Source organism: Neomonachus schauinslandi, chromosome 3 (assembly GCF_002201575.2).
Source record: "Neomonachus schauinslandi chromosome 3, ASM220157v2, whole genome shotgun sequence".
Lineage (NCBI taxonomy): Eukaryota > Metazoa > Chordata > Mammalia > Carnivora > Phocidae > Neomonachus > Neomonachus schauinslandi.
Window position 1 is genome coordinate 179606222 of NC_058405.1, and position 23156 is coordinate 179629377.

The 23156-nt window shown below is 39.5% G+C and overlaps 1 protein-coding gene across 3 annotated transcripts in view; it reads right to left on the bottom strand.

The window, feature by feature from the left end:
- The window catches only part of DOCK10 (dedicator of cytokinesis 10), a 252381-nt gene that overhangs the window by 122672 nt on the left and 106553 nt on the right, over positions 1–23156 (bottom strand). For all 3 annotated transcript variants that reach the window (XM_044913434.1, XM_021682949.2, XM_021682948.2), the window contains exon 3: positions 10395–10484. In XM_044913434.1, the coding sequence (XP_044769369.1) occupies positions 10395–10484 (90 nt within the window). The remainder of the gene's footprint in view (positions 1–10394; positions 10485–23156) is intronic.

A 23156-nucleotide genomic window follows, 5' to 3' on the forward strand; every position in this document is an offset into this window, starting at 1 on the left:
GGATCGAGCCCCGCATCGGGCTCCCTGCTCAGCAGGAGGCCTGCTTCTCCCTCTCCCACTCCCCCTGCTTGTGTTCCTGCTCTCGCTATCTCTCTCTCTGTCAAATAAATAAATAAAATCTTAAAAAAAAAAAAAAGAACTGCCAATCAGAGCTACCCTACAACCCAGCAAGTGCACTACTGGGTATTTACCCCAAAGATACAAATGTAGTGATCCAAAGGGGCACCTGCACCCCAATGTTCATAGCAGCAATGTCCACAACAGCCAAACTGTGGAAGGAGCCCAGATGTCCATCAACAGATGAATGGATAAAGAAGATGTGGTATATATATATGACATGGATGCAACTAGAGGGCATTATGCTAAGTGAAATAAGTCAACCAGAGAAAGATAATTATATGCTTGCACTCATATGTGGAATTTAAGAAATAAAACAGAGGATCATAGGGGAAGGGAGGGAAAAATAAAAGAAGATGAAATCAGAGAGGGAGACAAACCATGGGAGACTCTTGACCATAGGAAACAGGCTGAGTGTTGCTGGAGGGGAGGCGGGGTTGGGGGATGGGATGACCGAGTCATGGACACTAAGAAGGACACATGATGTAATGAGCACTGGGTGTTGTACACAACTGATGAATCACTGAACTCTACCTCTGAAATTAGTAATACACTGTATGTTAATTAATGGAATTTAAATAAAATAAAATAAATTAAAAGAAAAAAAGAACTGCCAATGACTCTGATTACCAAATGCAACGTGCCCTTCCTTATGTGATACCTCTTTGGCATTTTGTACCATTGTCTCATGGTTGCTATGGACTTTTCTTTAATTCCGAGAAATCAATATCTTCTTGTTTTCTTCATCTCCCTGGCCACTCCATCTCCGCCTCCTGAGCAGGGCCTTCCTTACTAGCGCCTTAAGTGAGAGTGTAGCCCAAGGACCTTCCCCTCAGCCCCAGCCAAGTCCCCATGGCACTCCTGGTGAACTGTTCCAGGCTCAAAGCTTCTACTTTTCAAATCCAGACCAACTGCCTACCCCTTCCTCCTGCATTGAGACCTACCTATTTATCTCCTTCTTGGGCATCTCTGTCTCTATATGCATGATGGCCAGTGACATTATCTCATTTGTTTCTTCCATCCCTGCTTGAGCAATCTTTACTTTCTTCTGGGCATCTTATTTAAATTACTGGCACAACTATCCAGCTAATAGCCCAATGCAGACATGTGGGAGTAGTTGCCACCATATTCCTCTCCCTTGCTCTCTTTTCAGTCACCAACTTCTGTCAATTCCATCTCCGTAATAGCCCTTTACTATCACCATTATCATACTGCCATATGTTAGTGTAGGTCTTTAACCCAGCTGGACTATTAAAATCATCTTCCATCTGTCCAGCTTCTCTTCAGTCTTATTCATCCCTCCCACATAAGCAAGCCAACCCATTCTCTGGTCTGTTTTTAGCTAATTTTTTCTACCATATGAACCTGACCTCGTCTCTCCATTTTATAGTAATACTCCAGGGGTACTTGTAAGATTGCTTTGGAAAAATCTGATCACTGGTCTGTTATTTCTTGCCTGGTGGTAAGCTCCTTGAAGGCAAGGACTGTGTTATGTCCATTTGGTATCAACAACTTAGTAAGTGCTTGTTGTTGAATAATAAACCCAGTCCAATCTTCCGTGCAGTGGACAAGGCCCTTCACTACAGACACTTGGTATATGATCCATAGTAAGAGCATAAATCAGTGGAAGAGGAATTTTTTATGTGAAGAATTTAACCCTTTGTAAAGACAGGGTAAGCAACTTCACCCAACTGAACTCTAAAGAGTAGCTTGTTTGAGCCACTGAGTTCCCATTTGCTTCTTAGATGAAAAAAAAAAAATCCAATAATTAGGTAAGGGGTTGAGAGGAGAAATTTAAGGGCTGGAAAAAGGTGCTACTCTGAACTTTATGAGTATTATTATTTACTACAAACTTTGAAATTAACCTTGTGTATATTTTTGATTTGCTGCATGAGGATAAGTCCATAGAACAACCAAAACGTGGGGTGTATCTGGGGTTGTGTCCCAGTATTCCAAGAAGTTTACCCTCTGGACAAAGATAGACACTTTTGAAACAAATGGTAAGAGGTCTGTCCTTGAAAAGAAAGAAATAATTTATTTGATCTTTTGGGAGCTGTAGTATTCCTTTTCTCTTCACCACCATCTGCCTTAATGAAATGCATGTCAAGTTTCATCTAATAGATTTTTTTTTAAGATTTTATTTATTTATTTGACAGAGAGAGACACAGCGAGAGAGGGAACACAAGCAGGAGGAGTAGGAGAGGAAGAAGCAGACTTCCCGCTGAGGAGGGAGCCCGATGCGGGGCTCGGTCCCAGGACTCTGGGATCATGACCTGGGCTAAAGGCAGACGCTTAACGACTGAGCCACCCAGGAGCCCCTAATAGATTATTTTTTAAAAGATTTTTAAAAAATGTTTTATTTATTTATGAGAGAGAGAGAGAGAATATCAGCAGGAGGAGAGGTGGAGAGAGAGGGAGAAGTAGACTCCCTGCTGAGCAGGGACCTGGACGCAGAGCTCGATCCCAGGACCCTGAGATCAGGACCTGAGCTGAAGGCAGACACTTAACCTACTGAGCGAGTCAGGCGCCCTTTCACCTAATAGAATCTGTTTCACTTGAGCTGTACTGTGTTCCTAGTTTCTGATGATCTCCTTCCCTCAGATTCACATCAGAATTTCTCAGATGGTTTTCAAGAGATGTGGGGAAAATGGACAGAATTTCTTCATGGTCAAATAAATATGGGAAATACTACATGTCATATTCTCTTCTGAGATAATCTCCATGGATATTAGCAAGTTAAAGACTGAGTGTGTGTGTGTGTGTGTGTGTGTATGTATGTGTCCTGTGGACATTCTGCAGACCTGGCTTTCTGCAGAACATTCTGCACGTCTGTGAAATTGGTGTCTACTCTATCTCAACCATTTGTTCTGTTGGTTTTTAGTGTGGATTTTCTACCAAAGCCTAGAGATTTCTGCATTGAGTCTGATTTGTACTTCCTGTTCAGTCTTGGGTCTTATTTCATTATTTTTTTTTTCCTAGAGAAGCCAGTATTTATGGTCTAGAACCTGCTTAAAATCTAAACTTTTCCTTGCCCTAACAACCTAATACTGTCTGTATGAGGAGAGTACATAATTGTGTGTGTGTGTGTGTGTATTCATATATAGAAGTAAATGTAGGGGCGTCTGGGTGGCTCAGTCCGTTAAGCATCTGACTCGATCTCAGCTCAGGTCTTGATCTCAAGGTTGCAAGTTCAAGCCCTACACTGGGCTCCAAACTTTAAAAAAAAGTGAATAGATATTTGTTTCTATTCTTTATTTTTTTAATATTAATTTTTTTTGCTTCTATTCTTTTAATGTTTCTATGACTCTTAACATCCCCAAGTGTTTTATGTCTTGACCGAAGTGAGGCTTGGATTCTTGAATTCATGATTTACTTCTTACTTCATCATTATTCTACTCCTGCAGCAGATGGGTTTCCAGAAATTGGAGAGGGCTTTGTTGGCAGAGTAACTTGCTATACCTTAGTATTTTGCCAGTATTTCTCTCAGCCATTCAGGTGAGGTGGTCCCTAGACCCTTGCCCCCTGTTGGGCCACAGTATCTCAATTCTCAATTCTCTGCTTTCATTCTCTTTGTTAAGAGAGACCTGACCGAGAGCTTAGTTTTAATTAGTGTTCTGAGCTACTGACTTTATATTATTCTATTGTGTATATTAAAATGAGAACTTTGCTATAGAAGTTTTGCTTAAGAAGTCTGCATCCTATTTATAGATCTCTTTAATTGCTCCCCCAACCCTCAGTGGGAGGGGTGGTGCTTGCTTTATCACGGAACTGTTTGCTTTCTTTTTATGTTTATAGATGTTGATTTTAAGTCACTTATGAGAATCAGATAAAGACGCTGCTCCCCAGTTGTTATTCTCCAAGTGTTTTCATATCATTGCTGTATTTATTTTTAGAACACAGTATTAGAATTATTAATGTGCTTATTTAAAGATAAAGAAACCGAGGCAGAAAAAGTTAAATGTGTATCAAAAGGAAGGACATATTCCCTTGTGAACAGTGGAAATACCCTCATCAGGTCAGGCTGTTAAATGCATGGTTTAAAGGAATTTCTCAAAGGGTCAGAGGTAGCCAAGTTGGTAAGGACATGGAGCATTGGGGTCCGAGAGACTAGGGCCTTAATAACGACTCTGAGTGAAGTGGGACAAGTTAATCAATCATTCAGAACCTGTTTTCTAGGCTATAAAGTGAGGTAGTAAGACCCATCACACAAAGTGCTCAAAAATATACGGATATGTACTATGTTGCTCAACGATGGCTTGATGATAATTTATCATAACTTTGTGAAGTGCTTTAGTGAAATAAACCTATAGTCTTGTGCGGGGAATATTTAGACTTATATTGAATCGACAAGGAAGAGAATTAATAACAGATAAAACAGAAAAGGGACAGACTGTTCATTTTATTTAAACTCTTACTAAAAATATGAAGTCATTCCAGATTAAAAAAAGAAAAGAATGCTCGCTGCCTTTCAAAAGGAACTGAGAATTGTCAAGGTGGAGTGAGGTGAGAGATAATTCAAAATCAGTATTGAACTGGATGTGTTTAAATTGGATTCATGCCAGTTTACTGCTTAGCAACCACGGTATTTGTCCTCGCCACCCCGTGGGGAGCTACAGGGCACTTATTGCAGAGAGGACCACAAAGGTTACTTAGTGCAATGATGCAGAGGCTGTAAGGGAAACACGTGTTTCTGCAAAACGTCAATGAATTCATTTCAGTGCTGGCTTAATCTGGTTTCAAAAATCCAGCAACGTTTCTCAAAGTGTGGGTCATTAACTATATGCATCAGAGTTACCTGGCCAAAATGAGTGGGTTTGTCAGGGAGGAGGCTGAGGGCCGTAGTCGTTCCAGAGGACAGCTGTAGTAAAGCATCTTCTGGGCACTTAGCATCATGGTTAAGAGGCCAGAGGCCATTGTGATTGCAGGGCAGGGGTGGGGACGCTGGATCTGTCCCAGCTGTGTGATGCTGAATACTCGCTTAATCTTTCTATAAAAGTTCCCTCGTCATTACAAATTGCTGCTGCAGCAGCATATGTTTATAATCACTGCAAGTACAGGGCTTAGAAGTGTATCTGGCACAAAGAAAGTCGTCGATAAAGGTTAGCTGCTATTACCTATTGGGGTCGAGACTTCTGGCCAGCATAATTCTCTGGGATCATTTCTCAGTCTTAACCCAGCTCTCTGGTGACCCTTTCTTTTTATCTGCTGTCTCCAGCCTTGACTATTCATGGTCTATTATTATCACGTGGTATTTGTAACTGGGGTTTCTCTTCTTCCTATCCTGTAAGTACAGGCTTCCCTTTATTCCCATCCTTAAAACCAAGCAAACTGGCAGTTTTCACAGCTAGTGATACAGAAAAATTAGCAGGGAAGAAAGTAATTTCTTCCCAGGCTTCCTCTTCTTTCTTTTCTTTTCCTTTTTCTACTTTAGATCCATGCAGTTGAGAAAAGCATAAGGTTCATTCATGTTGCCCAGACACATGCTCTGTCCTGAGACTTACAACATAAAATTTTGGGCGGATACTTGGGATCGAAGGTAAAAGACATTGTACTTGACTTTTCCTTGGAGCAGTTCTTAGGAGAGAGGAGAAGCCAAGGGTGGAAGTGAGGAAAGCAGGAATAACCCCAGGCTGGAAGCAATTGAAAGGTAGGAACAAAGGTAAAGGCGAGAAATTTCGCCCCAGAAGAAATAGCAAGACAAAGGCAAATTTTGTGGTCAATCTCTTCTTCCCGGAAGTTGACATTCTCAGAAAACTATAGAAATACAGGGGTCAATCTGGCCATTGGAAGTCGTGGTGCAGAAGTTCATGAAAGCAACAACAAAACTAAAAGTCTCTAGGAACCCTAGAATATGTTCACATGTCTCCAGTGTTGTACTGGTCTGCTTTTTAGGTTGCCCTTCCCCTAGCTAAACTTGACACTGTGGTTGGATCCAGAGATTGGGGGTGGGGTTTCTGAATCCATCCTGAGATTTAGGATTTGAGCTGATTGGCCCCACCTTGAAGGCATGCCAGATAATAGAACAAGCAGGTGTGAAGAGCCAAGGGCTGCAGCAGGCTGGCCACCAAATCCAAGGTCTCAGAGCCTCAGGTACCAGAGACCCACAGCTAAGACAGCTAAGAACCCTTGGTTCATGTGAGAGCTATTTTTCACAGCCTAAGGCAGACTGCTGAAAACCTAGAAATAGACAAATACCCAATGCACACAGAAAGAGGTAAAAAGACCATGAAATGAAAAGTCCCTAAAATTGTGGAAATGTTTATAAATCCATAGTGGTTCTATTACAAGTGGTTATGAATGGACTGTAAGGGATGAATTTAATTGGCTTCTATGAGGGACAGAGAAGCCCAGCAGGTAGAATCATAAAGCAAAATACATAGGGGATTCTGATCGTTCTGTATGATATTTTCATTATCAAAGTAAAATAATAATAATAATAAAAAAATTTGATGTAATCTTTAAGGCAACTAACTAATGACTCAAAGAATAAAGTTGGATTTTAACTTCAGAGAATTTTAGGAGAGAGACTTGGGTTGCTTCCAATTCTGAAAGCATTTTAAGATATATTCTAACTAATTTTTTCCAAAACATTTTTTTTAATTAAAAAATACATTCGTAACGCAACAATACAGAACATATAAACTGAAAACCAATTTCTCCCTTCCCCTTACAATCCCAAACTTGTGACATCACCAATGTTATGAGTTTATTATACAGATTTTAATACTTCCCTAGCCTTATATAAATAAGCCATATTTATGTATATATTTATAGGTTTTATACCTTCAAGCTAACATACTATATATTATGCAACTTACTTCTTTCTCTTAACAACATATCATGGGCATCCAAGCTAATACATTTAAATATATGTCATTTTTATTGGTTATATATTTTTATAAAATATAAATGTGCCAAAGTTTATTCAACCCCACCCTTATCAAGTGATATTACAAATTGTTCAGTGTAGCAATACTCATGCTTGTAATTGTATTTTTTATGCTCTAGTGTTTTTTTAAATAATATGCATGTTACACATTTATATGTACTACTTAAAAGATACATTGGAATTACATTTCAAAAAGTTATAGACATGCAAATATTACAAACACTGTGATAATGTTTAATTCCTATATTCCTACTGTCACTAAATAATATTCGTCTTAAAGTTCTTTTTCATACAAGTATTACACATAATTTTTGTTTTAATTTATATTTTCATGACTATAAGTAAATGTTGGCAACTTTGTGTGCCCCTTGGCCAACTGCATTTCCTCTTTTTGAACTGTCTGCTCCTGTCTTTTCCTCATATTTTCTTGGGTTATTTATCTTCTTCTTACTAATTTGTAGGATTTTGAAAATTAAGAGTATGTGTATGTGTGGCAAAAAGATATAATAAATTACAAATAACTGCTTTGATTAAATATTTTCTTTTGGTTTTATTTATGGCACCCTTCATCATATAAAAGATTTTTATTTGCTTAAATCTGTCCATTTCCCTTAAATTTCTGATTAAAAATGTTCTCCTATAGTTTTAATATTTTTGTTTTTAAAATTAAAATTGTTTTTATTGACCTGAAATTAATTTTTGTGTTAATGTGAGATAGAACTTTATTTTCATCCAGAATGAATAACCAAGTGGTATTTATGAAATTACCTACCCTTGAGAGATATCTGAGAATTTGAAATGCCATGTTTGTCATTTATTAAGTAACCGTATTTACTTGGATATATTTCTAGATACTCTGTTTCATTTCACTGATTTATTTTTTTATTCCAGAAGACAGAAAAATTTGGAGAGTGTCACAATTTTTTAAAGTTAGCATTTGTCTAATACCAAAGTGAGGAAGAAAACTAGAGCCAATTTCACTCATGAATATAAATGCAAAAGTATGAAATAAAATATTAGCAATTCGAATGGAGTAGAGTATTAAGGTAAAAATACAATTTGAACAAGGAAGTTTACACCAGAAATACAAATATGGATCCACAGGATATTCATATTCAAGTGGTAAAGCTATTATACCAAAAGACTGCATATGGATTTCATACTATGGGGTAGCCAATCTTTAGAAGCACTTAAAGGGACCAAGAAAGATCCTTCTTAGACATTTCTTTTATGCCAGAAACTGTCATAACACCAAATTTCATAAAACATCAAAGATGCTAAAGGCCTCCCTCTAAAATAAAAATTAAGACAGGATGTCCAATATGAGCATTATAATTCAACATTGTTTCAGAGATATCAGATAATAAAACAAGGCAAGAACAAAGAAAGTTTTAATTGTTTGCAGATGATATGATACATACTTAAAAATCAAATAAGAACCATAAGTGGTGTCTCTCTATCTGCAAAAAAATAAAGTAAAAAATGAAAACAAAAATTAACATTACAAAAGAACTATTTGGATAAGGAAGTTTAGTGAGCCAGTTATACATATTCAAAAGTCAATATATTTTCAAAAATATCAGCAATGAACAGTAAGAAAAAGAATTTGTTTTAAAAAAATTCTCACATTTGCAGGGGCCTGGGTGGCTCAGTCGGTTAAATTTCTGCCTTTGGCTCAGGTCATGATCTCAGGACCCTGGGATAGGGTCCTGCATCGGGCTCCCTGCTCACTGGGGAGTCTGCTTCTTCCTCTACCCTTCCACCCTGCTCATGATCTCTCTCTCCCTCATGCGCGCTCTATCTCAAATAAATAAATAAAATCTTTAAAAAAATTCTCACATTTACAACAGAAGCATAAAGTACTACAAGAAATAAATTTATAAACTATAAAGAAATAAATTTAACAACAAGTTAAAGACCTTTACATAAAAGTGCCGTATTTCAGGGAAAAAAAACTCAGGAAGAACTGGTTAAATATTCCCAGTTATGAATTCAATATCATAAATGTTTCAAATCCTACCTAAGTTAACACCTATTTACATATTTACGTAAGAACTTTTGTAGACCTTGTCTCACCGGTTCTGATTTTTTTTGTGTAAAAAATGATTTGCCAACTCTTTTTTAAACTGTGATGTCCTACCAGATATGAAAACTTCCTCTAAGGTGACTGTAAACAAAATATTGTGGTACTGATGTCACATTTATTCCTTTTATCAGTAAATATGAAAATAGTACACCCAGATATCCTGATGTTATCTGGACCTGTACTTTTCCCTTTTTTTTTTAACTCCTTAGAAGGCAGTAATGTAATGTGAACTTTGGGGAAAAAATATTGAACTGGAAAAAAAAAAGACCCGTAAATTTATGGCAAAAGATTTGGACTGAAGTGTATAACATAAAGCATGTATGTTTAATACAGATTGATATTAATACATATGCTAATAAAGCTAGCTTATATTCATGCACATGTGTTTAAGAGCTAAGAAAGTGTTTTGCTATGGAATGTAGCTTTAATTAAATCCTAACTGGGATACACCATTTTCTCTCAGGATTCAGTCTGACCTGTGCTAAATTTTCCCACTGCATTTTCTATAAAGGAAGGGCTAGCTTCATTTATTCACTCCAGAAGCATCTTCTAAGTAGCTGCCCTAAAGCATCCTAGGTTTGGTTAGAAGAAGAAGCAGTTTTGTAGGTCTCTCTTTACCATCTAAATGCAAGTAAATGCTATAATAACAGATTTTTATCATAGCTGCAGGGATTTAACATGAACTATTTCCATAGTTAGTATTAAAAAAAAAGTATCTCTCTCTCTTTTTCTAATGATTTTATTGATTTATTTGTGAAGGAGAGAGAGAGAGAGAGAGAGAAATAGCAAGAAAGAGTAAGAGCAGGGGACAAGGGGAGCGGGAGAAGCAGGGAGCCCAAAGTGGGGCTTGATCCCAGGACCCCGGGATCATGACCTGACCGAAGGCAGACACTTCGCTGACTGAGCCACCAGGCACCCCGAAAATTTATCTCTTAAAATAGAAACTCTGTTATCCAAAATCCTCACATCCTATGGCCTTGCCGACAACTCAGTCTAGGTAAGCAAAATAAAATCAAGTCTTTCCATTAAGAATACAGAAATGCTCCTCAATATGAGGATTTTAAGTGATGTAAAAGCAAAAGAAAAAGAAGTCCAAAACCTGAAGAGTCACCAGATAATGAAAAATTGATTAACAGGAAAATGCAAAGAATCTACAGGTGACGCCAGCTGAAAGACATCAATCAATCATAGCATCTGGAATTCTCTACTGAGAAATAGAGGAAGACAATAATAACAGGAAGTTGTATTGAGCACCACCAGGGGAAAACAAAGCTTTATAAAGGACTAGAAGCACACATTTACCTCTTTCACCAGTAAATTTTCTGCTTTGTGCTCTGCATCTTCAGGTACCGTGGAGTACAATGTCCGGATATCCCAAGACACCGTGGCCGTCTGGGAAGAACAATAAAAAGAAATTATGTTCTTCAACTTAGAAGCACTGAGCAGCCCACCATACAAAAAAAAAAAAAAAAAAAGAAAAGAAAGAAAGAAAAGTGCCTTAGATCTTAGCATCTAACAGTAAAAGAAGACAGAGAAACTTTCACTCTCTAGGAGAGAAGAGCCAACTCTCTGATAGCTCCCCAATGTTACTCTCTATCAGTGAAGTTCATCATTTGTGGCTGTTTCATTTGGCTGCAGAAAACAACACTTGGGCCATCTATATATTTCGACTAGCTTACTTCTCTTCTATTTTTTGTTACTGTTGTGCTCCTAAAATGAATTTGAAGTGAAAGAGAAAACTTACAAAAGCGTCATGATTTTAATCATATTGTAAATAATTTCTTGAAGATCCACAAGGTAAAGTTAATCCTTTTTAGAAGCTCTGAGTGTTTGTGTGTGTGTGTGTGTGTGTGTGTGTGTGTGTGTGCGTAGTCACAATTTTAGGAGTTGGAGGAAAACAAGGGAGTTCAGTAAACCTGGATCTTGAAGAAAAAAATAACTTACGCTTTTGGTGTCATTACTTCTGTTAAAATAAACAAAACGTTTTCAACTTCAGTGCTCAACAAACAACTCTGCATTAAATGAATAGATGTAAGTTAAAAGCATAAAAGATCTTAAAATAAAACATCCAAAACAGAATTTCATAGATTGTTTCTTCTTTATATGACAGAGTCTTCAGTTCCATCAAGCTGGGGAGAGTGTGGGGCACCCTAAAAACGGTAGCTTTCCCTCACCAGCCCCCAGCTTTCTTTAGACTGTACTACTTGGTGGCTCCAGGGGCCCTGGGGTGATGAGTCTGTTAACAGACATGGCACCAACATTTGGGGTCTTTTCCTTTGCATATCCCCAAATCCACAAATGATTCATCAGAGTTTCTAAAACGCAAACTAAAGTTCATTTGAATTGTTCTGGATGAAGGGCATTTTTTCTAGACTAATTAAGGAAACAGATGAGAATCTCAAAACCCCTCCCAAGTTTTGGAGAAGATGGATAGGGAAGGGGCTAAGGGAATTTGGTCTTCTGAGGTCACAGAGCGGCAACAAGATCTACCACCAACGGCAGCATCAGACCTTTTCTTTCAGTTCGAGACTCATGTTTTCTTCAAATCGCCCTTTTGCTTCACTCTTGATATAAGCTCCCTGAGGGCAAGAACTTGGGTCTCTTTTGTTCCCTACTATAACCTCAGTGTCTAGTTGGGTATTTAAATATTGTTAACTGTTGGGCGCCTGGGTGGCTCAGTCGGTTAAGCGACTGCCTTCGGCTCAGGTCATGATCCTGGAGTCCCGGGATCGAGTCCCGCATAGGGCTCCCTGCTCGGCGGGGAGTCTACTTCGTCCTCTGACCCTATCCCCTCTCATGTGTGCTCTCTCTCTCATTCTCTCTCTCTCAAATAAATAAATAAAATCTTTAAAAATAAATAAATAAATAAATAAATATTGTTAAGTGTGTTGAGTGTGTGTGAGTATGGATATGTGGGTTCTATGCATGTGTGTGTGTGTGTCTGGTATGTGTCCGCATGAGCATACATGATTAGGTGTATTGCAGGAGTGTCTGTGAGTGTGTGTGCAGGGGTATGTGATCATGCATGATGGTGTGCTCTGCTTGAGTGTGTGTGTAAGTATGTGTAGTGTAAGTGTGTGTGTGTGGTATGTGTGTGTGCTGTGTGAGCACGTGTGTGTGTGTGCGTGTGCGTGTGTGCACCTGCATGTGCATATTTTGGAGCATGGGGTTTAGATACTGTGAAAGAGGAAGAATGTCATGTGAGTCTGACAAAATCAGAGGATAAAAAATAATGAGAAAACTAAGTTCTAGATATGTCATATGTATGTATAGATAGATCATAAGGTAAAAATCAATGCCCATCCTAAAATGCAGCTGTAGACTGAGTTCCCTTGATCAGAGGATTTCACTGCAGTTCTGTGAACAGAGTCTGGAAGTGCTACAAGGCCGTGGCTATCAATGCAAGTCAAGTGTAGATACACCTACGTCAAGTATGATAGGACCAATTTAGGACATATTATTTAGATTTTACATTTTTGATCCCTTTTGAATTGTCTCTTTCAACCTGCTTCTTCTTTTTTTTTTTTTAAAGATTTTATTTATTTGACAGAGAGAGACACAGCGAGAGAGGGAACACAAGCAGGGGGAGTGGGAGAGGGAGAAGCAGGCTTCCCGCAGAGCAGGGAGCCCGATGCGGGACTCGATCCCAGGACCCTGGGATCATGACCTGAGCCGAAGGCAGACGCTTAACGACTGAGCCACGCAGGCGCCCCTCAACCTGCTTCTTTTATGTTGTACACTCTGTTAGAAGATGAACAGTATATAAACTCTATCGAAAGTGTGAAGTAAAAGATTAAAATCCATGCTAAAATTGAGTTTTGGAGATTCTTCCTAGATTTCAATTATCTGGGGAGAATTCATTTCCTGTTTGGATAGATAATTCTCAGATACACCGTGTCAACCTCCTTGGTGTTTCCAGGGAACATTACATATTATAATCTACGGGCAAGATTAGGGATTTTTTTCTCTCTAATTAAAACAGTTTTATATATTTCACCCATTATTTTATAATACATTTTTATACAAAAATATCATTCCTCTTTCTCATTATCCTGCGCAGTCTCCTATTGTTTCTTTGCTTTTAAAAAATAATAGTTGCTCTAAAATACTCTACGTCTGATGGAGAGTAGAGTAGCATGACTCAGATGTAAACTTCTTTTGTAGCTGTACCTAGTGTTCCACTAAGATCACGGCTCTGTGGTGTAATACCATCAGGCGAAGACTGAGCTGGTTTAAGAAATTTTTTTTTCCTTAATGGTAAGCTTCTGGTATCCGGACTCCAGTTTCCAGTAATGATAATCACACAGCCACTTGATTTATGAATGTCATACAGTAAAGATAGAGCCCCAAATGCATAACACATATGCAATGTATGAGACTGGAAATTCATTCAGGTTGGAGCTTATAAAAACGAATCATGTGTATAACCATGTGTATAATGGCTAGGAGTGATTCCTGATGACCTCTGGTTATGAAATGATGTTGATTCTTAAAATAAGACAACTGAGTCTGAATCACCCTCATGTAACCATGTGATAAATCTAAAACATTATTTTACAAGCTGCATTATTTCCCATTTGCACATAATACACAAGGCACAAGAAAAGGCATACGTGTATAATGAATGCCTATGACATCTACTGATCTCAGTTGTATTTTGCTGTGCTACTGGAGAATCTGGCTGAAAAAGCAGAAGGCCTCCATAAAGTTTCAACTTTAAGAATTGTGACCCTTCCACTCATGTTTTCTTTCTTGAATGTGTCTCCACTGAAGCAAAGGTAGATTGATCAAATAAGAAGAGAAGGATGCGGTCATATTTGTTAAGGGTATTAATATGGTTACGAAGAACTTCTTTTCTGAGAATTAGATGCTTTCAGATCACTACAAATTGCCTTGGCCACAGCAGACTTCCTGTTCTCTTTTACAAACCTTCTGGTCGACAATTCGTAGAGCTCAATTGCATGAAACAGATCCGAGACAGCACTGGAACTCGGCCGAGCTCCTCTTAAGGGGGTAGAATTTTATAAGGGGCCTACTGTCCAGAGATTAGGCATTTGGAAATAAAAACTGTCATTTTATTTATGAAACGAGCCATGCAGGCCTGTGTTTGCAATTTCAGGTCCATGATACTCAGACATCTTCAACTACTGCCCTGTCACTGTCTGGTTCCTTCCACCCTTTTGTGGGTAGTCTCTGTGGCTTGGACACAGCCACCATTCTGCTGGCTGAAGTGACCACAGAAGACTTCATTCCAAGCACATCATGGACATTTCTCAATTGGCCAAAGGCCACTGGTCAAAGTCTTAAGAAAAGGGCTGCTTTTCCTATCCCGGGGCTGAGCAAAAGCCTCCTTTGACAGTACTGTAGATCCCAGCTGCTTAAAAAGGACAAAAATGATGGTGTTTATAGTCATCAATCAGTCTGAAGCTGGAGAATTCAACAAGCCTTATAGTTAAGACTATTAACAAACATTTCACGGATCAATTCCAACCTAAGCATATGTTTAAAAGTGGTCTTCACCGAATTTTTCAGATTAAGACACTGATATGGCCTTATATTCTAGTAGAGTAGACACTTATACTGCATTAATTGTCTGAAAAACACTTTTTATCACATTCGGAAGAGTATTGTGATTTTGTTTTATTTTTTTAAGTACACGAGAATATCACTTTAATACCTTCGTTGTGTTTACCCTCTCAATAATTTCCTCTTTATTCATTCATCCATTATTTTTTTTTTAATCTGAGGTCAGTTGATGCATAATGTTCCATTAGTTTCAGGCGTACAACATAGTGATTTGACGACTCTATACGTTATGCTATGCTCACCATAGCTACCACTTGTCACCATACCTCACTATTACAACACCACTGATTATATTCCCTGTGCTGTACCTTTTATCCCTGTTAACTTATTCACTGTGCTTTAAGCGGGAGGTCCTTCTTGTTTTGCTGAACTTAAAGTGTACAGGATGTGCACAAAAATTGAGCAGTTGCCCATAATTGGACAGTTGTCATCATCCAGCCAAGTCAAGCACTGGGACTTATCTATCACAGTATTTAAGAAGATAAGTAAGGGGGCACCTGGGTGGCACAGTTGGTTAATTGTCTGACTCTTGATTTTGGCTCAGGTCATGATCCCAGGGTTGTGACATCAGCCCTCCGTGGAGCCCCATGTTGGGCTCCACGCTCAGTGCGAAGTCTGCTTAAGATTCTCTTCCCTCTGCCCTTCCACCCTGGTCTCTCTCTCTCTCTCTCTCAAATAAATAAGTAAAATAAAGTAAAATAAAATAAGAATATAAGTAGAGAAGTTTGGGGACCCGGTTTAAGGTTTTTTTACTCTTGGATTGGTAAAACACTGAGCAAGTAATTTCTTTTCTTTTTTTATTTTTTTTTGTGTGATTCATTTTCCAGGCTCCAAAATGTGTCTCGCCTCCTCTAAAGAGGATACATTTTACATATGGGAAAATGTGAACATTCATAGAGCACAGTGCTCCAACAATATACTTATTGCACCTTCCCTCGGCAAGTACTCAGAGGCTGTGGTCTGAGCTCACTTTCCAGGGAGGCACAGAGAAGAAGCCTGCTCGGTGTGAGGCCTGCGGACATGGCCCCATGATGAGCAATGGCCTAAGACACCAGCCAACCCGCTTACATCCAACCTGCCCCACATCTTTCCATATGGCTGCTCACGTTCCTTCTTCCACGCTGGACTCATTCCTGCAAAAGCCTTGTCCATGCTCCTCCTCCTCTCAGAAAAGTCCTTGCCTTTCCCTGTTCTTTCCTAACCTCAGGCTTAGTATAGGTACCAGCTCCTTTTGAAAATCTTTTCTAATTCATCCAACATACATTTTCTCTTCTCTGAACTGTGAAATCTACTGTCTGTATCATACATGAAGTCTGCAGCTTCACTCTGGAGTATTTTAGATCCAAAAGCTCTGCTAGTGATTAATTCAGTGTGTGTGTATATATATATATATATGCTGGTATATAAGGAAGCCACGTTAGATCCTCTTTGGGAATAAAAGATAACAATAAATGAAATGTTTTCCAATGTTCTTTATTGTTTCTTTGGTATACTTCTTTATTCCTTTTAAAGAATGAAGTACTTGAATATAGACCCGTATTATGATTTTTTGCACCCTATCTCTGACCACTTGTATTACCCTTATCTAATGCCTAGAAAAATCCCTTCTTAAAAAATAACAGTGCTATTAGGACACAATTGACATGCCATAAAGTTCACCCTTTTAAAGTGTAGAATTCAGTGGTTTTATATATGTTCACAGGGTAGTGCAACCATCATCATTTTTTGACTTTAGAATATTTTCATCATGCCCAAAAGAAACTCCATTATTTACTAGCAGTTACTTCCTGTTCTTTCTTCTGAGGCCTTGGCAACTGCTGACTTCCTGTCTCTATGGATCTGCCTATTCTGGACATTTCAGTTGGGATCATACCATATGTGGTCTTCTGTGACTGGCTTCTTGAGCTTAGCATAGTGGTTTCAAGTTTCGTCCATGCTGTAGTACGAATCAGTATTCATTCTTTTTTTATGACTGAATAATATTCCATTGCGTGGACAGACCACATTATACTTTTTTTTTTATTTTTTATTTTTTATTTTTTATTTATTTCTTTGAGAGAGAGAGAAACAGCATGAGAGGGGATAGGGTCAGAGGGAGAAGCAGGCTCCCCGCTGAGCCGGGAGCCCTATGTGGGACTCGATCCCAGGACTCCGGGATCCTGACCTGAGCCGAAGGCAGTCGCTTAACCAACTGAGCCACCCAGGCGCCCCAGACCACATTATATTTATTCATTCATCAGTTGATGGACATTTGCACTGTTGGGCTCTTACAAATAATGCTGCTATGAATATTTATGTACTGGCCTTTAAGTACACTTTTTGTGTCTATGTTCCTAGTTCGATCAAGCCCAGAGAAGTCCCCACATATTCTTACTCAACTGAAATAAGCACTCTAGAATTCTTCACTACCATATCAATTTTCTGATGGTACCGATTGTGGGATTCAGGGAATTAATATTTCCCCTAATCGTGCATCTTATTTTTCTAAGAAGCAGCTGACCATAAACATGCTGTGTAGACAGAAACGCAAATAGCAAGTCAAGGTGCTCGTGTTTGATTTCTGTCCTCACAGGTACTCTACACCCTTGAACAAGAGCCTTTGCAAATCTCAGCCTCATTAGCTTATAAACGAGAGAAATATTAGAACTTAGAAATAATCTAGTTTGACAAAGACTGTCACTTAGCTTTTAAATTGCAATTACAATGTTCTTGCATGAACACTGTGAGCCACTTAAAGCCTACTTTTCAGGCTCAGAAGCCAAGGACCAAAAAGAGGTTGAGAGTTCTATAAAATGTTAGGTAAAGCAAGAAGAAGAAGAAGAAAAAAACACAAATGACTCAGAACCTTTCTGCTTTTCAATTTAAAAGATATTGAGGTCTTTCTGCTTCCTCTCACCAAAATGACCCACGCAGTTGAGTCTGGAAGTCCCCATACACCAGTTGCTTTTTATAGCTAAAAACATACTGTGGAAAGAATAAGCCAGTGGTATGTTAAGAATTCACGATTCACTCAGTAATAATAATGAGCCAATGAAAACTGCAGGATACCCTGGGGAACCGGGAGACACTAATTCTGAACGACTGAGATGAAGAGGGGATTTGAGAAGACTGTGTAACTCCTCAGGCAGGCCATTTCCCATGCACAACATAGACTTTTGACTTTGGAAAATGGCACCGCCCAGTGTCAAAAGCATAACCTTTCACGTGTAAGCACTGCTTCTTGTTCATACTGGTGCTGTTGATATATGCAGCTTAACTCACAGAAGGTAAGCCATAGAGCTGAGCTGAAATAGAGCAGTTTGGCTGGTGTGGGCAGGCTTGAAATGCAGGTGATTGGGTGGCCTTCCGCAGCGTCCTAGCTGGCAGACCTCTGAACATTCTTATTTAAGGTTTTGTAAGTCCAGAGGTGATTCCACCTCAGGCTTTCTGTATCTGTTATTCAGCAGGAAACTCATTTCTGGCTTTCTCATTTTTTGTTCTGCTGTTTTTTTTGTTTTTTTGTTTTTTTAAATCAGTCTCTTCTCAAACTGAATCACTCAACACTATGATTCAGTGTGTCCTTGAAACTGTTCTTTAGTTCTTGCTTTTCCTTCCTTACTCTCCTTGCTTATTTTACGAAGCCACAATTTGGTGACTAAGTTCCTTACTTTTTGGTCCAAAGTTTCTATTACTAACTGCTTCAAAAAGAAAGATGGAAAAGCAAGAGTCGCAAATACAATGAGTGAAGTAGCACATGTTTTTGAAATGAATGAGTTAAGAATTGCATCTAGACTCCTTATTCCTAGTGATTCATTATGATGCAAGTGGTCCCGAAGATGGTAATGCCTGCTCCCAGGACCCACGCACTGGATGTGCCAAGACAACGGAAAATGCTTCTACCTCAGCTCCTTCACCAGGAAGAAGACGATTGTAACTCAATGTTCCATAATCTTCACTGAAAGCCCACGAGCCTGACATTGCGTTGGGTACTTGAAGTACAGATGCAAAGTGATTTCTCCCATGCCTAGTAACAGAAAGCAGGTACATTAAGGGTTACGGAGAGGAAATCAGCCTTTGTTGAGAGTGGCTATGTGGCAGGCACCAGACCAGCCGAATGAGCTTCTGGAGAAGGGGATCATGATCTTAGTGCTGTTTCCTTTTTTTAAAATTTTTTAAATTTTTTAAATTTTTAAATTTTTAAATTTTTAAATTATTTCTTTTCTTTTTTAAAATTTTTTATTAGTGCTGTTTTCTTAAGGTGATATGTTGGGTTGTGTCAAAGAGGAAAGTATCGTATTAATGATCACTTTCCTCCTCATCAAGCAAAACCAATTACTTCATTCTCTTTATACTCAAATACGTTTCTGAAAGATAATTCATGAAATAAATGTTCATTTTCCACCCGTTTTGTGCCAAGTGCCACTCTAGTTTCTGGGGGGGTTCCCAATGATCAAAACAGAACACATCCCCGCCCTGCTCAAGGGTACACCCTCATGGTGAGGAACGAGTGACAGGAGAGAAAAAGCAAACTGAGGTCTTTCTAGGTAGTGACAGGGCTAGAAAGAGAAGAAAAGAGGGTGAGGTCATAGAGGGACACAGCATGGTTGGAGGCACGGATGCTTCTTTGGAGAGGGAGCATTTGAACTGAATTATGAATGAAAAACAGGGACCGGTTGTGCAAGAGAGCAGACTGACCTTGACAGAGGGGATGAGCTTGGCAAATTCAGGGAACCAGAGAGAATGTTAGGTATCCATGCAGTGACCAAGAGAAACAGGGCAAGGAGATAAAGGCTCTGAGGTCATGCAGAACCAGGTGATGTGGACAATGGCAAGAAGCTGGTTTTGACACCGAAGACAATGGGCAACCACTGAAAAGTTTTAACTAGAGCTGTGGCATTCATTCTGTGATTTGTATTTCTAAAGCTTCCTTTAAATGAGGGCAAAGAAGGAAGCAGGAAGACTGGTTAAAGGCTACTTTTGGGGATCTAAGCAAAAAAGGATGTGGTGGGTTGGGTCAGCAGGGTGAATAGGGAGAAACACTGCAGGAATCCTACTTGGTAAAAAATAATCTCCCTTAAGGTGTATCAAATAGCAGTTGAAGCCCCTGTTTCTTGATATGTCTTAACCATAAGAAGCCAGGATTCTTAATCAACTTTATTTTTCATCCGTATTAGGGCACACACTCCTTAAATATAGGGCTTTTGTTTTTCTTGTCGGCCTCACTTGTCTGGGAAGTCCTGTTCTATATTCAGCGCCTCGTGGGTGCTGAATAAATATTGATTAAACAAACTCAGTAATGAATCATGTCTGCCTCAAGTGGGGTTGCTTGGTAACACGGAAACAAGGAAGTGAGTTGGATTCTCTCATCCGTAGGGCACAACCGGGCTCGGGGAGTTTGGAGGGAAGGTGGGAGGTTTGGAGCTGCTCCCCTCCTTCCATTCTGTGATGCCCTCGGGATGGGGTGGTCACTCTATTATCACTTCCCACTGGGTGAGCAGAGACTGTCCACACACATCCCAGAGAATCCCTACCCATTGCTCAAAAATGAGCCTGGGAAATGATACTCTAGCCAGGGGAACAGGGGGCTTCCTGTTGGCGAGTAACAACCCTGACCAGAGACATGGGCTGTGGATGCAGCAGACAGTGGCAGAGGGTGTTTAAGGAAGGGTCTTTACTCCACACAGAGGGAGATGAAAAACCCCCAAAATGAACCCAGTGTCATTCATGATGGCAGGGCCGCCCCACGTTTTTCTGTAAAGGGTCAGACTGTAAATATTTTAGGGCCCTCCATCTCTGCTGCATTCCTGTGGGGTGTCATGAGAGCAGCCACAGACAGCCGGTAAAGGAATGGGCATCACTGTGTTCAAATAAAACTTTATTTATAGATACCAAAACCTGATTTCATATAATTTTCATGGGTTACAAAATATTCTTTTTTTTTCCTTCAATGATTTACCCAGTTCTGTGTAGAAAATAAAACAAGGTAGTATAAAAAAAAACCATAAAAATCATTCTTGTTTCATGGGACAGATAAAAATAGGCAGCAGGCCACCCATGGGCCATGGCTTGTCAACTCTTACTCTGTAGAGGAGAAAAGAGGGAAAACAATCTATTCAAATTTTGTTCAAAAACTGACAACTTCATGTGGTAATAATATTGAAAACTTTTTTTTAATCACATGTTTGATACACATGACAATTTAGCTGTCTGTATGATATGACACTTTCTGATAATAAGGACTAGGTGGCATCCAATATCTCTTGAGCACCTGCTAATTGGGAGCTACTCTCCCAGCTGGACTCCTAGCTTCCTCCACACTCTGTTTTATGTTCTCCATGCAGAGGCCAGATGAGCTTTCAATAACATACACCACGTCAGTTTTTCTCCTTCTCGAAACAGTTTGGTGACTTGCCACTTGCTACTTGCATTTGGAATAAGACGCAAGTGCCTCATCTTGCCCTTGCCAGACCTCATCTCTGACCACTCCCTCTGTCCAGAGCTGTCCAGGGCCTTTGTGGCAGCTTCCTTCAGCCCGAGACACTCCATCCTTCCTCAGGTTTTAGCATGGTTGGTCTTCCTTGGGAATTCCGAACTTAGTTCAAATGTCACCTCTTTTCTATGACCTGGCCCTGTTTCATTTTCTTCCTAGAACTGGTTTTATCCCAACTATCTGGTTAATTAACTTGTTTACTTATTTTTGCCTGATTCATCTGACTGAAAGGTAAGCTCCATTAAAACCAGGCAGTTTCTGTCTAATCACTGCTGTTTTCTTCCCCAGTCTGAGACTAATGCCTAACAGTTAGTAGTACATGCTATATATTTGGTGAATGAATAAAGGAAGGAAATGGTCTGAGGGGTGAGATAATGTTATATTGAGGATTGTGCTAGTGTTTTACCCATTGGGAATGAAGGTGCCCCTGATGACAGTGTTAGGGGTTGGGTGGGGGAGGAAGACTATGACCTTGAGATGGACAAGGACTAGATTTTGGAAAGACTCTTGAGCAATGCTAAGGTGTTTGCCCTTCATTTTGAAGGCAATGGGGGTGGCCACAGAAGGGTTTTAAGCAAAGCAGAGGAGGAAAGAATTCAGTGTATTTACTGGAAAATAAGGAAGTATGTACGCTGTCATATGCTGTTTACTCCATTAAGGATGGCAAAGGTCCTGGAGTAATCAGACAATCTTTAACTTAAATGATTGTGGAAAGATGCTAAAAAATGAATTCAAATTCAGTGCAATTGTCACATCCCATCTGCATGCCTCTACTCTCTTCTGGAGCTGGGGGAATTTGGAATAGCTTTTGTCATATTTCTGGACAATAGTGCTAGAAGAAAAGGTCTCTAAGTTTCAAGGCTTTTTGCATTGTTTGACAGAAAGAGGCTATTCATAAAGGTTTACCTTCAGTCTGAAAGAAAGTGAGGATGTGGAAATAAAAAAAAAAAATGTGGCTCAACTTATGCTTGCAGTTCAAGCCCTGATGGTCCAACCACGGAAATGACATTTCTATATGAGATAAACCTCTCTTAAAGTGTGTCAACCAGTAAAGTAGGAGCCATTTAAAAATCTGAAAAACAAATTGGAAGAGTTTCTTTTTTCCTTCCTAGGAGTCTATCTCCTTTCTTCCTTCATTCTCTATACTTGGAACAGAAAATGGTGAACTTCCATATACTTTCTTTCTTAATAATCCATGGAGGAAGGTGAAAATAATTCACCTTTAGAAACCAGAAGCCAAAGGTAAGAGAAGAGAAGAGAATGGGAGTGTGAGGCTGTTTGTGGAAGTGTGAGCATGAGGCCAGAGCAACTCAGCAGAGGTCTCCATGGACAGTGGCTACTTCCCAGGGTTACCCTGGAGCTGCCTTTTCATCGGCTTTAAGATACTCATTTGGGTTGTCTAAGACTACCTTTCTTTTAGGAAAAAAACAGAAAAGGTCACCATCTGCCCACTGAGATCTCCGTTTATGCAGATATTTCCTAATAATGTGAAAATGGTTGAGATGACCACAAATGAAATGCTGGAGACACGCGGGTGCTCATCAGCCATAATTTTACGGTGTCCGTTTCCAATTCCACAATGAATTGCTTTTTTATTCATTCTTTCTACGACCTTCAGGAGCATTTCACGTGCCAGGGAGCACTGTCTTCAGATCATAAATCCTTCCATGAAGATGTGCTGGCCTACCTTTCTTTGCCCACAAGCCTCAACAATTCCTTACAAAAGGACAGTCAAGATTAAGGGTGATTTTTAAGAATTGCACATTCTGTGCCAAGAGATTCCTGCCTCTGCCTTTGGTTGGTTTCGGTTGCTCAGAAGCTTTCAGTTAGAAATGCGCGAGGGAGGAAATGCTCTGTGAGGCTAGGTAAGGCATCAGTTAGAAATGTAGCCATTGGTGGGGACACTGGTACCACCTGGAACCAGGCAGCACCCTGGGAATCTCCTGTCCCAAAAGGCCACTGTGGTACTTTCAGCTGTCAGAGGACCTTGGCCATTCTCTATTGGTGGA